The sequence below is a fragment of the Python bivittatus genome, unplaced genomic scaffold (assembly GCF_059951505.1).
Source record: "Python bivittatus isolate LINGU-HERP-01145 unplaced genomic scaffold, Pbiv_v1 ctg000060_np1212, whole genome shotgun sequence".
NCBI classification, from domain to species: Eukaryota; Metazoa; Chordata; class Lepidosauria; order Squamata; family Pythonidae; genus Python; species Python bivittatus.
The window spans coordinates 17,336,204-17,350,335 of NW_028277044.1; the positions used below are offsets into that span (position 1 = coordinate 17,336,204).

General features: G+C 37.4%; 1 protein-coding gene across 1 annotated transcript in view; it reads left to right on the forward strand.

Annotated features, from left to right (window-relative positions):
* ST6GAL2 (ST6 beta-galactoside alpha-2,6-sialyltransferase 2) overlaps positions 1–13,590 on the forward strand; it is a 40,087-nt gene extending 26,497 nt beyond the window's left edge. Inside the window, exon 6 of the mRNA XM_007437246.3 lies at positions 6,127–13,590. Within this exon, the coding sequence (XP_007437308.1) occupies positions 6,127–6,389 (263 nt within the window). The 3' untranslated portion in view covers positions 6,390–13,590. The remainder of the gene's footprint in view (positions 1–6,126) is intronic.
* Positions 13,591–14,132: the final 542 nt, after the last annotated feature.

Here is a 14,132-nt window from a genome sequence, read left to right on the forward strand (position 1 = left end):
GAAACATATGCATTTTATTTTTAAACCAGAAAAACATGAAAAAAAGTACAGTACAGCACAGTATGAAGAGGGAGAATGGGGTGGGGAGGCAGTTATTGTTTGGAGGGAGAGTCCCCCTCCAAAAGGACATCGGGGAGATCTCCTTCAGGGGTGCATTTTCTTTGGAGCCATGCTGACAAGCACACCAAAAACCTTCCAAAACGCCACAAAACACACCACAAGCCTCACCGAACGTCTCCTTGCTACCGCGATCTCGCCCACAGGAAGCCGCGACCGCGTGGCAGCAGGGAAAATGGCCGTGGATCCGGTTCGTAACCCGAGGTGGAGTTCGCAAACCAAGGTAATTTTTTGCGGCCAAAGCTGGTCGTAACCCGAAAGTTCGTTAACAGAGGCGTTCGTAACCCGAGGTACCACTGTACTAGAAATTCTTACAAGTAGGGAATATCTTCTAAGGTATCTTGGATGTTGACATCTCTATTGTACAGAATTTCAGTGTATGCCTATCTTTGGTTGATCTGCTTTGAGTCCGTTGAGTCTTTTAGCATACCAATTTGAGATTGGAAACTCCTTCTGAGTTCAGAAATATTTTGAGAAATTTTCCTTATTTTTCCATGTTAGTTCCCATCTTCAGTGTTTTTATAGATTTCACTGAAATACTGTCAGAATCCTCGCAAATATTTAATCATGCTAATTGCTGGCTTTTTTGCTTGCTTCAGTTCTGCCATTAAAAGACATTGGGGGGGGGGGGGCTGGAAGGTTATGGGAAGATGGATGGATGGATGAACTGGCCGTTAGAGGCAGATGGGCTCTTATCAGAGACCATGGAATGCTCAAGGTCGTACCAACGGGAGAATGTGAGAAGAATGGGGCGTTAGGGGGGTGAAGGGGAGAAGAAGGAAAAAAGATAAAAAGCAACTTTTGGCAAGCGCAGGCTCAGTCTTAGCAATGCTTTGGAACTGTATGCTTATTCTCAGTAAATGACCTTTTCTTTTGAACCATGACTGGTTGCAAGGAGAGTTACTGTAATTGGGAGCTGTGAGTGTCAGGTGGTTACAAATACTTCTTTTTTCTAACAGCCTTCTGTAGTCCTTTTCTGAGATCTTTGTCTTTCTTGGCATTGACTTTTCTCTCTTTGGCACTTTTCACTGTTTGTTCTGACATCCAGTTTACTCTCTTTTGTTTCTTAGCCTTTGACAATCCCTTTTTACATCATGCTTAACAACTTCTTTGATTTATTCCACAGTTCCTCTGGTTCCCTGACAATGAGGTTCAGAACTTCAGAGTGATTCTTGATGTTCTTGAAAATGTGGGTATATGCTCAAGATCATATCGTGGAAACTGGATAGTTTATTCTTATGCTTTAGCTTGACTAGGAACTTGGACATAAGCAGTTCATGATTCCACAGTCAGCCCCCAGCACATCTTTGCTGTTGGAACTGAGCTCTTACACCTCCTTGTACTAATAATATAGTCAGTTTGATTTCTGTGTATTTCATCAGCTCTTTTCCAGTAGCCATCCGACCTGATGGACCCATCATCCAATGCTGTATCGTCAATCACTTTATCTTGTCTATCCATGTGGATTTCTTGGTAAAACACAAAAGTGGCTTATCATTTCTTTCCTCCTTTGTAGGATGAAATGATGCCTTTGCTGTTGTTACTAAAATGTTCATCTACCTCCAGCATATTCCTATATTGCTGCCACTCTGCTTGCTTTAGCTGGGCAGCTGAGATGATTTTCATGCCTTGAGTGATCCTGCTGAGAATATATACTCCTGGCATGTACTCCTGGTGTTCTTTGCTCATCGCTCCCCAAAAAAACCCTTTTTCCATGATAAGGCACCACAGCAAGACTTGCAGGGAGGGGAGGATCTTGAAAAATAACATGTCATTATTTTCAGTTCAATTCATCATCCTATATTCTTTCTTAGTCCTTTATTTATCAAGTTTTCCCATCCCTACTTTTCCTTCCAACTTTTCACAACATGTATGTTATACTGCAATATTTTATTTTGTTCAGAGATGTTCCAATTATACTAGTTTTTACTTCTTCTTCAGTCATGTCTTTATCCCTCCTACAAATCATTCACTAATGAATTTCAGTTTCTTTTACTATGTGTCAACCCTTTGAGGTAGATCAATCTAGGAAACCAAAGTTATGAATGCTAATACTACTTATAAAGTTACAGTAACAGAATCTTGCAAGTTTGAATGCACTTCCCCACTCCCTCCCTTTATCTTCATGAGAACAAGGGAGCATCATGTCTGAGATGCTTTCTCAAATTACATTTCTGCCCTGGACTCAGATTTCTTTTATTTGACTATTGCCTTGGTTGCAGCTCTTCCTCCTGTTCCTCAAGGTTACTCTTACAGCCCATTACAGTATGCAAAATTGTAAATCACGTTGGTGTACATTTGTCTGATTTGTCTTTGGCATAATAAGTAGTATTCCCACCCCACTAACCCACTCTGGTCCTATTTTGGCCGTATTGCAAAATAAGTTAATAAATTGGGCAGTGTCAAGGGAAAGAACAAATATAAGGAAGATAGTAGTAGGATTCTGCCAAGTAGTGCTAGCTATTTATTTATTTATTTATTTATTTATTTATTTATTTATTTTCAAAATATAAACAGAAGAGATACTAAAATTAAGCTCATCTGAGCATAAATGAATTTGTGTAAAAGAATAATAATGATGATATTGTCTGCCTTCCAGGGACACCTTATAACATTGTCTGCCTTATAACATTCTCAGTTCTGTTGCAAGTATCTACTACCTCTTTGACAGGTCAAGGACTTATTCTAGATAATTCCATCACCTACTGCAACTAACCATTAAAAATTAAAAATGGCAATTAAGTCTATTAAAACATGCAGCTAGGTACAGGTAGTCCTCATTTAGCAACTGCCTCATGCAGCGACCATTCGCAGTTATAACTGATGAAAAAGTAACTTTGCAACCAATTCTCGCATTTACAACCTTTGCAGGTGTGTAAAGCAAATGAAAGCTGAAGTAAGATAATAAGCACAGTTGTGGTTTCACTTAGCAACTGCTTCATTTAATGACCAAGTTGCCAGTCCTAATTGTGGTCGCTAAATGAGGACTACCTGTATTTATTTGTTTGTTTATTATTACAGTGATATGCTGTCTTTCCTCTAAGGAGTTTAAAGTGATATACACAGGGTCTCAGTCATCTTTATCCTCTTAAGAAAACTTTGATAGTGAGTGACTCAAGGTGACCTAGTAAATTCTGGATGAGTAAAGACATGAACCTGAATTTCTCCAGTCTCAATCCAATAGCCTATTATATCATGCCAGGTCTGCTGCCAATAGCTTTAGGTCAGGTTTCCTTCCACTTCACTACACTACACATTTTGGTGCACTTTCCCATGTTATGGTGTACATTTATAATTTTCTCTGTTCATCACAGAGATTTGGGATAAAAGTGAGCAAATGGAGATGTGATGCAGTACACCGCATAGCTAAATGGCTGTCTGGCAACACCACTTGGAGCCTTTTGGGGGATTGAGAGGCATATAGTTTTTGCTTGCAAATCTGCAAAGAAACGTGGAAGTTAAGACTCTTCATTTTTCTTAGCTATGATAACTATATGTACCTTCAGGATACAACGTTCCTCTCGGTGCCAACAAGCGGGAGGGCAGCTATTCCTTTCATGTCCTGCTTTTGGATGTTACCACTGGTACGAACAGAATGTTGGACTACACAGGCTGTAGGTGTCAACCAGAAAGGAAGTGGTTGTGTCCTTAAACCAGTCCTGACCCAGAGAGCTGTGTAGTGTTTTAGATTTAAAGAAATGTGATTTGAAACAAGCAGGGATGTAAATCCAGCCCCTGTCAGAAACACCTTAAGGCAACTGTGCTTGGTTTAAAGCATTCTGATAGGTGCTTTGTCTGTGCCCATGCATGTTCCAAATCAATTTCTCCCTTTGATCCTAAAGTACTGTTCAGCCCTACTGACCAGAACTGCTACTACAGTGATTGCAATGAAGTTTTCAGCTATTGTTATGGGTTTCTAACTTGGGGCCCATATAATTGACAAATTATAATTATAAATATGTGATCTTTAGTACTTACTGTGTGTTTGGCCTGAGTGAAATGTACTAAGAGTTAATTCCCTGTTTAAAAAGAAAGGAGCAAGGATTGCTGAACAATTATGCCCCCAACATTAATGAAATTCCCTCCTGGTTCACGTACTATCCTTTAGCGTAGGGGCTGGGAATTTTTGTCATTCCAAATACTGCTAAACTACAATTCCTAGTCTTCCCCAGTCTGGGGCTGCTGGGAGTTACAGTTTAGAACATCTGGAGGACCACAGAGTTCCATTTTTGCTTTAAATATCCATTGCATGGTTCTGGGATTGACCAGAGAACCTCCAGCACACAAGACCTCCTTGTCAATTTTTTCCTCTCTTTAGTCTTAACATACAGTAGCTAGGAGAGTCCTGGTTTCTCTTTCAGCTGTGCACGGCTAATAATTTAAGTAGCATTTAGCTAAGCAGATACATGAACATACGCTCCCCCCATAACTCTGTCTTACAGCTCCGATGATATTGTATGCAGTAAAAAGTAGGAAATCACTTTGTAGCTCTAATTGCTTTCCCTTCAACTGAGGAAGGAATTGAAATCCAGAAAAGGATTTCTTAAAGCAGTTTCATTTCCAGCTGAAAGTCCCATTTCCAGCTGAAAGTCCCATTTACATATGGGACTCAAGCAGTTTAAGCCTGCAGTGTAGAAGACCCCTTAAACAAAAGGATTGCCTTTCTGCAGCTTACAGAGTTTTTCAGACTATCATGATGCTCCTTGAATTCCCCAATCTTAGCCAATCTGTAGCCTTGGCAACAAAATCTAACCCTGAAACATTGTCATCTTAAGGTAGATAGGCTGATTAAGGCAAGACCCAGATAGCCCTCAAAGATCCTCTATCCAACTTTTGCAATAAGTCCTGCTTAGCCATCTACCCTGGAAGATAAGGAAGAACCAAAGAAGCCTTGGAAGTCAATAAATCCATTCATTTAGAGTTCATCCCAAGGAGCAAGAAGAATTGGCTCCTCTAAGCATGGAGCCTGCAATCCCAGGTTTTGTCTCAAAATCATTATCAAGACTAATGTCTGGGTAAGAAAGCCGAAGGTCTGAGAGGCATACTAGCATAAAATTTCAAAGAATTTTTTCCAGAGGAAAATAGTCAGTTCAGGAGTCACTATTGCCTGCATTCTGAATGAATGATATAGGCTTCCCTGTACAGTTGGTTGGCTACTGTGAGAGCAGACTATTGGACTAGATGGGCCAGAGGTCCAATCAAACAGGACACTTCTTATGTTCTTATACCAGCTGTCAGATATGGATATGCTCACCAGCTGAATTGCTACAAAGAGAGCAGCTGTTAACAAGTTGCATTCACTTTCAGCAAATGTATTCTTAAAGAAAAGGCAATTCAAACAGTGTTTTCCATGTCCAACTAGATTATAGACAGAAAGGTTAAGCTTTATCTTTACGTATCTTTGTTTTTATCAAAGTTTAAGTTCAAAGCAGAATTGTTTACCCATTCAAGGAGATTTTATAGGCGTTTGAAGGAAATGCATGTATATAGAGTGTGCATACAATGGGGAGCATTATGTCATTTTCAAAAGTTCAACATTTCACTGGATTGAGTTTATCCTTAAAGTCAAATGAGAAAACAGAACGTCCTGTAAGTAAAAAATTAACGCAGAGAGTTGCTACATTTGCTTTAACCAACCAAAGGATTATACTTAAATTGTAGCACAGAATATAGTGCTATATTGCTGCTCTTCCTCTTTGATACACAATAATGTTATTTTCCTGTTTATGCTGTACTTCATGCTCCCAAATTTAGCATCATCCATGTGTTGGTGACTCTAGTTGCTGTTCTAACATAATGAAGGGCACTGGGTTGGAGCGTGCTTTTGTCCTGGTAGTTGAACTGTATATAAAATGTTTTTCCCTCAAGTTTGTGAAAGCCAATTACATTTAGCAATGTTTGACTTGACATGTGTATATGCAGCTATTAAAAGGGAGAGGGAAGTTGACATTGTAATTGTATACTATGGCCTGTGGTGAAACTGCAATTACGTATGCACTTTATTTTTAGGGATTTTCATCATGATGTCCATGTGCAGTGAAGTGCATGTGTACGAATACATTCCTTCCATCCGACAAACTGATCTTTGCCACTATCACGAACTCTACCATGATGCAGCTTGTACCTTGGGGGCTTATCACCCACTGCTTTATGAGAAACTGCTGGTGCAGAGGATGAACAAAGGCATCAAGGAGGATTTGTATCGGAAGGGGAAAGTGATTTTGCCAGGGTTTAGGTCAGTGAGATGCCGGCGACAATTCCGATTCCCATAAGAACGATACTTTTCTCAAACAATGTGCAATAAGGTGCTATAGTGCTATGAGAAATAGCAGAAATACTTGAAAAATGGATCCTAGACCAACCAAGTCTTGAGTCTATAATCTGTAATTAAGTAGCAGGCATGAGGGAAATTCTTGTTTCTAAGGCCTCCTTACTATTTCTTTGCAAGCTTTTTTAAGATGTAGCTCTTTGAGAAATGCAAAATACGGCAAAGACAAACTTGAGTATTTATATGTGGCCTGCCAGAAAGCATCAAACATTTCTACCACATGTGTCAGATTAAGGCCTTTTAGATGAAGCATTTTATTAATTTAGTGTGATCCAATAAAACAGTTCTTAGAACAAAAATAAAAACAAACATTAGAGAAAAATTCATAGCCTAAGATTTCTGTCCTTTTCCTCTTATAATTTTTTTTAAAAAATAACAGTACTGGATGTGTACTGAATACAATGAGCCATATTCTTTTCATTTAGGAACACTTCATTCAACTCTTCTAGTGTAGAACTTGGTGTCCTAATCTTAACAGTGTTTTGTGCTAGTCTATTCTAAAATGCATTAAGACCATTTGTATTTGATTAAATACATAGATAGATTTTATGTATAGCAAAGGGTGATGAAAGAGAAACTATCTATTGTTTCAGAAAACAGCATATTAAAATTTGTCCTGATGCATTATCCTGATTCTGGTGCCAAAGGAAAAATGTTGGTTGGCCTGCTATGCTGAGCCAGATACTCACAAATGCAGGTTTATAGATTCTTACTTTGTCCTTAACCATCATTTGATTATGTTGGAGCTTTGACCCACATTGGCATTAACCCCTTGATAAACTCTTGTTGTGTGCAAATAGTTGTGTATGAAAGCATATATCAAGCTATTGGAGAGAACTTCTGCCTGTAATAGCTATCCAACCCAGCCTCTGCTCTCTGTCACTACTGTGTGGTAGGACTGGATCAAAAAGGAGAGGGAAAATGAGTCTTGTTCCTAGAACAAAGGAGGTAGAGAAATGTACGGAAGCAGAACAGGTAATTTCTAATCCTTTTTTGTTTTATAATGGACTTCCATCATTTTTCTTCTTGGACTCCCAGGATCCAGGCACAGCATCATTTATGGGAAATTGTTTTGACCATTTGAACTTACAATCTTCTGATCAGCTATGCCCATGATAGTAATAATGAATAACTGAGAAGAGGAGAAATAAAAAGATGTGAGAAAGCTAGAGGTTGTTGGACAATAGCTGGAGGACATTTATAGGTTGTTTTCTTAGCCAAAACCACTAAAAAGCAGCGGGTGGGGGGAACCCTGCTCAGTGGAAGAGAACATGGTTTGCATGCAGAAGATTCCAAGTTCAATTCCAGCATCTCTAGCTAAGGTTGGAAAAAAATCTAGCCACTGCCAATCAGTATTGGATTAGATGGATCAGTGGTCTGACTTGGCATGAAGCAAGTTGCTTGCTGTAAAGCAGCACATCCTTATACTGATTGAGGAATATTCAAGTGCTGCTTTTGCCTTTGATAATTCAATTTCTTTGTCTAGGTTCCTAGCAAAGGAAATAGATATAGATACTGATACTAATATGAATCATAAAAATTATTTTATTAGAGCAAACTATGTCTAATTGATCCTCCATTTTTATTCCAAAAACAGACAAGCTGATGCCTCAGGGAACTTCAGCTGCAAAGCATAAAGATTATAGACCCCTAAGGAGACAGAGACTCCCTCTGAATCCAACATTTGGGCATTGGATATCCATTATCTTAAGCATGAAGGTTCATTGGGCTGCCTTGTCTAATTGCAAGTGAGGATTTGGCGTTACAAAAATACTTACTTTGTACTATGACTAAAATTGTAATGAATTATTTAAATTAGTTTAGGTCAAGATGAACAAACCTGATGCTTCAGAACTGCATAAGATACACTCTTTTTTTTAATTTGGAAACACTACTATGCACTAACTAAAATAATTTATATAGTGCATATTTTTATGGTGTGTGCTGAATCACAAGCAGCCCTGGTGAAAAGAAATGGCCAACTGCATATTCTATTCTTTAGATTAAACACATTCTTTTTAATATTTGCACTCTGCTGTGTTTGGAAAGAGAATTTCCATCTGTGTGCACCTGCTTTTTTTTTTTTTTTTTTTTTTACAATAAGCAGCCGAAGCATGCATTATTTTTAAAAAGACTATTGTTTGATACATGGCAGTATGCCTTGAACAGTCACTTTAACTAAATGTCATTTGACATTTCTTCAAGGATTTTTACTCAATGTACGGTGCCAAATGGTCTTTTCCTAAGTATTGCCTGTTTGCAAATATTAACTAGCACAAACTTCTTGATGCCACAGATCCTACTTTTAAAATACACTTTGTTTCTTATCTGGCAATTTTAAATATTTCAACACAACCACTTCTATCATTTAAGTTGTGGTTGTTTATTCTACTGATTACAATAGCCTTAGACTGTAAACTTTAGAAATATACACATATTCTTGGCTCTTCTTCTGAGATTATTGGTTTTGCAAGAGAAGAACTCCTGTGTATTTTACTCCTATGTAATCCGAGGGAAGAAATAAGAGGAAAAGCAGGACAATATTGGTATGCCACTCTGTTCTTCCTAATTCTGTCTTACTACTTCTTAAGATGTCATGAGTAGAAGAAAGCAGAATCAATTTAGTTTATTCCATTTGAGACAGTAAATGAATGTGTACTAGGTGTTAAATAGAATCTGTATATTTTTAGATCACCTTACTATATATACAAAGAGAGAGCACGCATTTTAGTCTGTCTATAAATACTGCAGTAACATTTGTAACTCCTACTGGAATTCAGTGAAGAATCTCACAAAAACATGTAAATTTTGTTTAAGAGTTTGCTTTATTTGCTGGTTTAAAAAGCAAATAATGTTTTTAAATAGGCAGGGATTGATTGGAAAGGATAGTTTCAGTTGACACAAAGATACTGATAGCCTCACTCACCTCTGTATTGATAGCTATACAGGTGAAAAGCTGCACTCAACTCTTTTGGTAAACAACTCATTTTCTGTTATTGTTATGATCCATACTTCCCACTGTGAATTTTTAATGTGCTCTCTCAATTTTTATATATAATGCCTTCAAATGGTGAAATTGAAATGTTTTTATGTATATTGCAGGGAATTAACTGTTGAGCCAATTTTTGGTTACTAGACAAAAACACAATATTCACTTAGTTGTATTCTTCTAATCTTATATATGATTTGAAGGCATATTTAAGCTGTCATTGGTCTTCCCATTAATCTTGCTTTCTGAAATCTTAGTTTTTTTACCAGTCTTAAGACAAGTTTATATCTAACACATGTGCTCTGATTCTGCAGAAGCACTTAAAAAGAATAGAACCCAACTTTAGAAGTAGAATCCAGTTTCCTATGAATTTCAGATTTTATGATATTTAAAGGTAAAGTTCTAGCTCTCATGACGTTCAAGATATGTTGAAAGTGGAGTCACTGTTGGAACCATAGAAATCAGAAGGTCTCTAGATAAATTGTTCAGTGGTCTGGAAGAGCCATTCTGTGCTCTGTGTGGCTCTTCACAAAATCCATAACCTTGCTTACATAAGTCTTTGGATTCAATTTCTCTGATGGAACCTGAGTTGACAATTTAATTACTTTTAATAATAGGACAAATAGCCCTATTCATACACACACACACACACACACTGCCTTCTTATGAACGTGTACTCAGAAGAAAGTTTTCCTGGGTTCAACTCTAAAGACAGGATAATGTTCCAGTACTCTCAAAGGGATTTACTTTCAAATACGAAGTTAATCTTAGTCTTGAGGCAATTACAAAAATGGGAAGATGAAAAGTATTTAGTATCACCTCAATTATATAATGGTGGGATTTGGTATAGAAGGTCCCTGGATGATTTTGGGCCAGTTGTGAATCTCAACAGGGCGGTTGCAGAGGGAATTAAATTGGAGAACGAAGCTGTTGCCTTGAATTCCTAGAGGAAAAGATTGGTGTGAATGTAACAAGCAAACATAACACTTATGCCATACTTTAAATTGGGGTGCACAAATGTTTTTCAGGTCAAAAAATATGCTTGCCCCTTGAGTTGGTATGCTAGGACCAGCCTTCCAAAACAGTGGGCAGGGTTAGAACAAAGAAATAAATGGATGAGGATGAGGACAACTAAATTTGCATTAGTTTAATTAAAATTAAATATAGTTAATATGATCACATCTCATGTACATAATAGACAGTAATGAGCCTTGGCTTTTATGCTGTGTTCTCTTTTCTTCTGGCATACTGATGAGATCACAGCTTTTTACTTACAAGACACCCTGGTTTGTCATTACTGTACATCTGTGCATCTGAAAAGTGCAAATTATTGATAGTTTTAAATTATGGATAGTTGCCACAAACCAGGATCAAACTGTGATTTCAATCCAGGCTTATTTTGGCCACCCACAATTTAAATGAAGGATGGGCATTGCTTTGAAACCACTAAGATGATGCAGAGTGAGTAGGACCACAAATGTATAAGGACAGAACAGGGATGTTCTTTGTTCTTTTTGGAGGAATCTTTTTTTTAAAAAAAATTTGATAATTATGTGAAACTTACTTTATAGCTTATGCTATCAGTGCATAAGCAGCAGGAAACCAGAACACTTTTTTTTAGCAATTGTATTGTCCAAATTTAGGCATCTAGTTAGGACAACTCAAGGGGCCATGAAAAATAGCTTTGTGGCTGCAGGTGACTATCCTAGTTTAAATTAAGCATAAGTGATCCTTTGGTAACATAATAAAAAAGTACACTGGGGATGGGAAGTGTCTTCATGCCCAAATATAAGCAGCCTCATTCCAGTAAATTAATCTATGGTTAGCACAGCCTTCCTCTAACAAATGCCATCTAAGTATTTTGGACTCTGGCTTCCATCATCTCCAGTTACTTCAGTGGAAATGGTGAGAATTATACTCTAAACCATCAGCCAAAATTAAAAGGGTTTAATCCAAGTGACTGAACTTAAACTTTAATGCATACATCTAAGCACACTTATTTAGAAGTATGTTCTAGAAGAATCAGTGATATTTACTGCCAAAGGTAGGGCTGAGTTGTAAATATGTGAAGTGAGACGAAATGTGTGGTTGCAATGCTTTAGTCTTAGTTTTCCTCGCAGATGAATTATTAAAAGCCAGCAGAACAATAATTTTAAGGCCATGATAATAAACTGGATTTCAGAATGTAAAGCCTTGCTGAAAGAGGTTTTGAAGCCACAGAGCATCAGACTTATCCTTCATACTCAGCACCATATTTAAATTGGGCCACCAAAGATATCAAGTCAGCCCTGTGGTTGTGTTATCTCTCATCCCTAAGTCAAAGTTGAAGCAGATATTAGTATTATGTACAGGTTGACAAAAAGATATGCATTAGTAATGAAAATATATGCATTAATAATGATTAGTAAAGAAACTTACTTCAGCTTATTAAATATAAAATATAAATGGGCGTACAGGTAGTCCTCACTTAACAACCACAATTGGGGCCAACAACTTCGCTAAGTGATGTGGTCATTAAGCAAGACAATCACATGACCACAACAAGCTTACAACCTCAATTCCACCACGGTCATTAAGTGAATCACCTGCAGTCATTAAGCGAGACATCACATGACTGCAACTTGTGATTTTACTGCCAGCTTCTCCATTGACTGCTTGTCGGAAGCCGGCTGTGAAGGTTGCAAATGGCAGTTACGTGACGGTTGTAAGTTCAAGGACCAGTCGTAAAGAAAGCAGAAGGCTGTAAGTTCTAGTCTCACCTTAGGCATGAAAGCCGGCTGGGTGACTTTGGGCCAGTCACTCTCTCTCAGCCCAACTCACCTCACAGGGTTGTTGTTGTGGGGAAAATAGGAGGAGGAAGGAGTATTGGGTAAGTTCGCCACCTTGAGTTATTTATAAAAATAATAAAGGTCGGATAAAAAAATATTTTTAAAAAGTTACCTTTTCAGCATCATCATAACTTCGAATGGTCGCTAAACAGGGCAGTTGTTAGTGAGGAGTACCTGTATTGGAAAATATTGAGGCTGTAAATTATTCTTAGCTCTTGAAAAAATATGCTGGTTTGAATTCTATTCAAAAAGGTTTTTCTAACCACAAAGAAAACTTTGACTAGGTAATGCAAGTCAAAGTTCCTTATTTAATTTGATTACAGCCCATAATTTTTACCAACTGAAATACACAGACATGTATATGTAAAGAGTATGCCAGTAAGGTTTTTCTAATGTTTTAGCTGAGCATGTATAAGCTGACCATGGAATTTCAGATTACTACTTTTTGTAGACTTCAGAAGTTCAGCCACCTATGACTTACAAAGGTGAATTAAGTATGAATTGAATTTTATTTAAAGGCCAACTTTTTTCACCTGATATTCTATAACCTGGAAATAAATAAATTTCACTGTATGCAAATTTTAACAAATTCCCTTACAGAAATAGATATAATACTGTCTTCAGTGTAGCAAAATTACCTTAATAGCTCTTTAGATCTTCAGTAAACCCTGCTTCTTGAAAGTTTATGGAACTAAAATGCATTTTTTAATATCACAGATTTCTATTGCTTAATAAAGGACTATATCCTATGTGGTTATGTCAAGACCGGTTCATGCAACAAACATTCCCTTCCTCTTCTTTGAAAAAAAACCCAAAAGGCCTCACCCGTGGCTGGATATACTGAGCATGGTGGATTGTATGTTAGGAGAATTGCCCCATATAGGGAGTCTTTCCCTGTTGAATTTTCCACTTCCCACTGTGACACTCCAAGATGTAGCCCATCATATTCAGTCAGTTTGCCACTCTGTGGAAAGGCCTTTAGGGGGAATAGAAAACTGCAGCAAGAAATAAGAAAAATGAGTTGCACAAAGCCACCTTTCTGTTCATGCAACATTGCATACAACGCATGAGTTGATATTTGTTCTTAAATTATTATCTGTGTACTGGGTTCTTTAAAGCTGTAGTTGCTGAGCTATTCAGTAGAAAACTGTGTACTTTTTAATAGCCTTGAGAATTATTTTGTATGATGATTTTTAAGTGAATGTGCACTCTTCAAGAAATGAAAGTTTGAAATTTTCCAGGAGTCATGTTTTTAAAAAGTGTTTGTATACATTTTAACACTTTTGTATTTTCTATTTTGGTTTTATATATTTTTATGTATGACTAGTGTACAGACTTTCTTGTAAATAAAGTTCTTTTTGTAAATTAGAAGCATTGATTGTTTTCTTATTTACTTTGAAGGAATGAAATTGCCTGTGTTACAAAGCAGCTATTTCTGCAATCCTGTTACAGAAGCAGTAACAATTCCACCCTGCCCACCCAGTTCTGCATGGGCCCAACATTGTCTGCCTTCAGGAGAGCACTGAAGACCTGGCTCTTTCCACAGGCACTGGGTGAAGGCCTTTGGGGTACCCACTAGTGAGATTGAATGATAGGAGGGAATTGTCTGGGGTTTTGTTTTATTTTTACTCTGGCATGGTCATTTGAATTTTGTTTTAACTGTTCTATTGTTTGAATCCTTGTTAATCGCCCAGAGTTCTAGACAAATCAAGCTTCAATGATAAATTATGGTGAATGTTTCACTGAGTTACTAATTAGAAGTAATTAACAACAAATGGTTTGGAGACCAGTGAGCTGCTGTTTTTTCTAAATTAATTTAGGTGCAATAGCATTACTGTATATACTTGCATATAAGCCCATCTGTGGATAA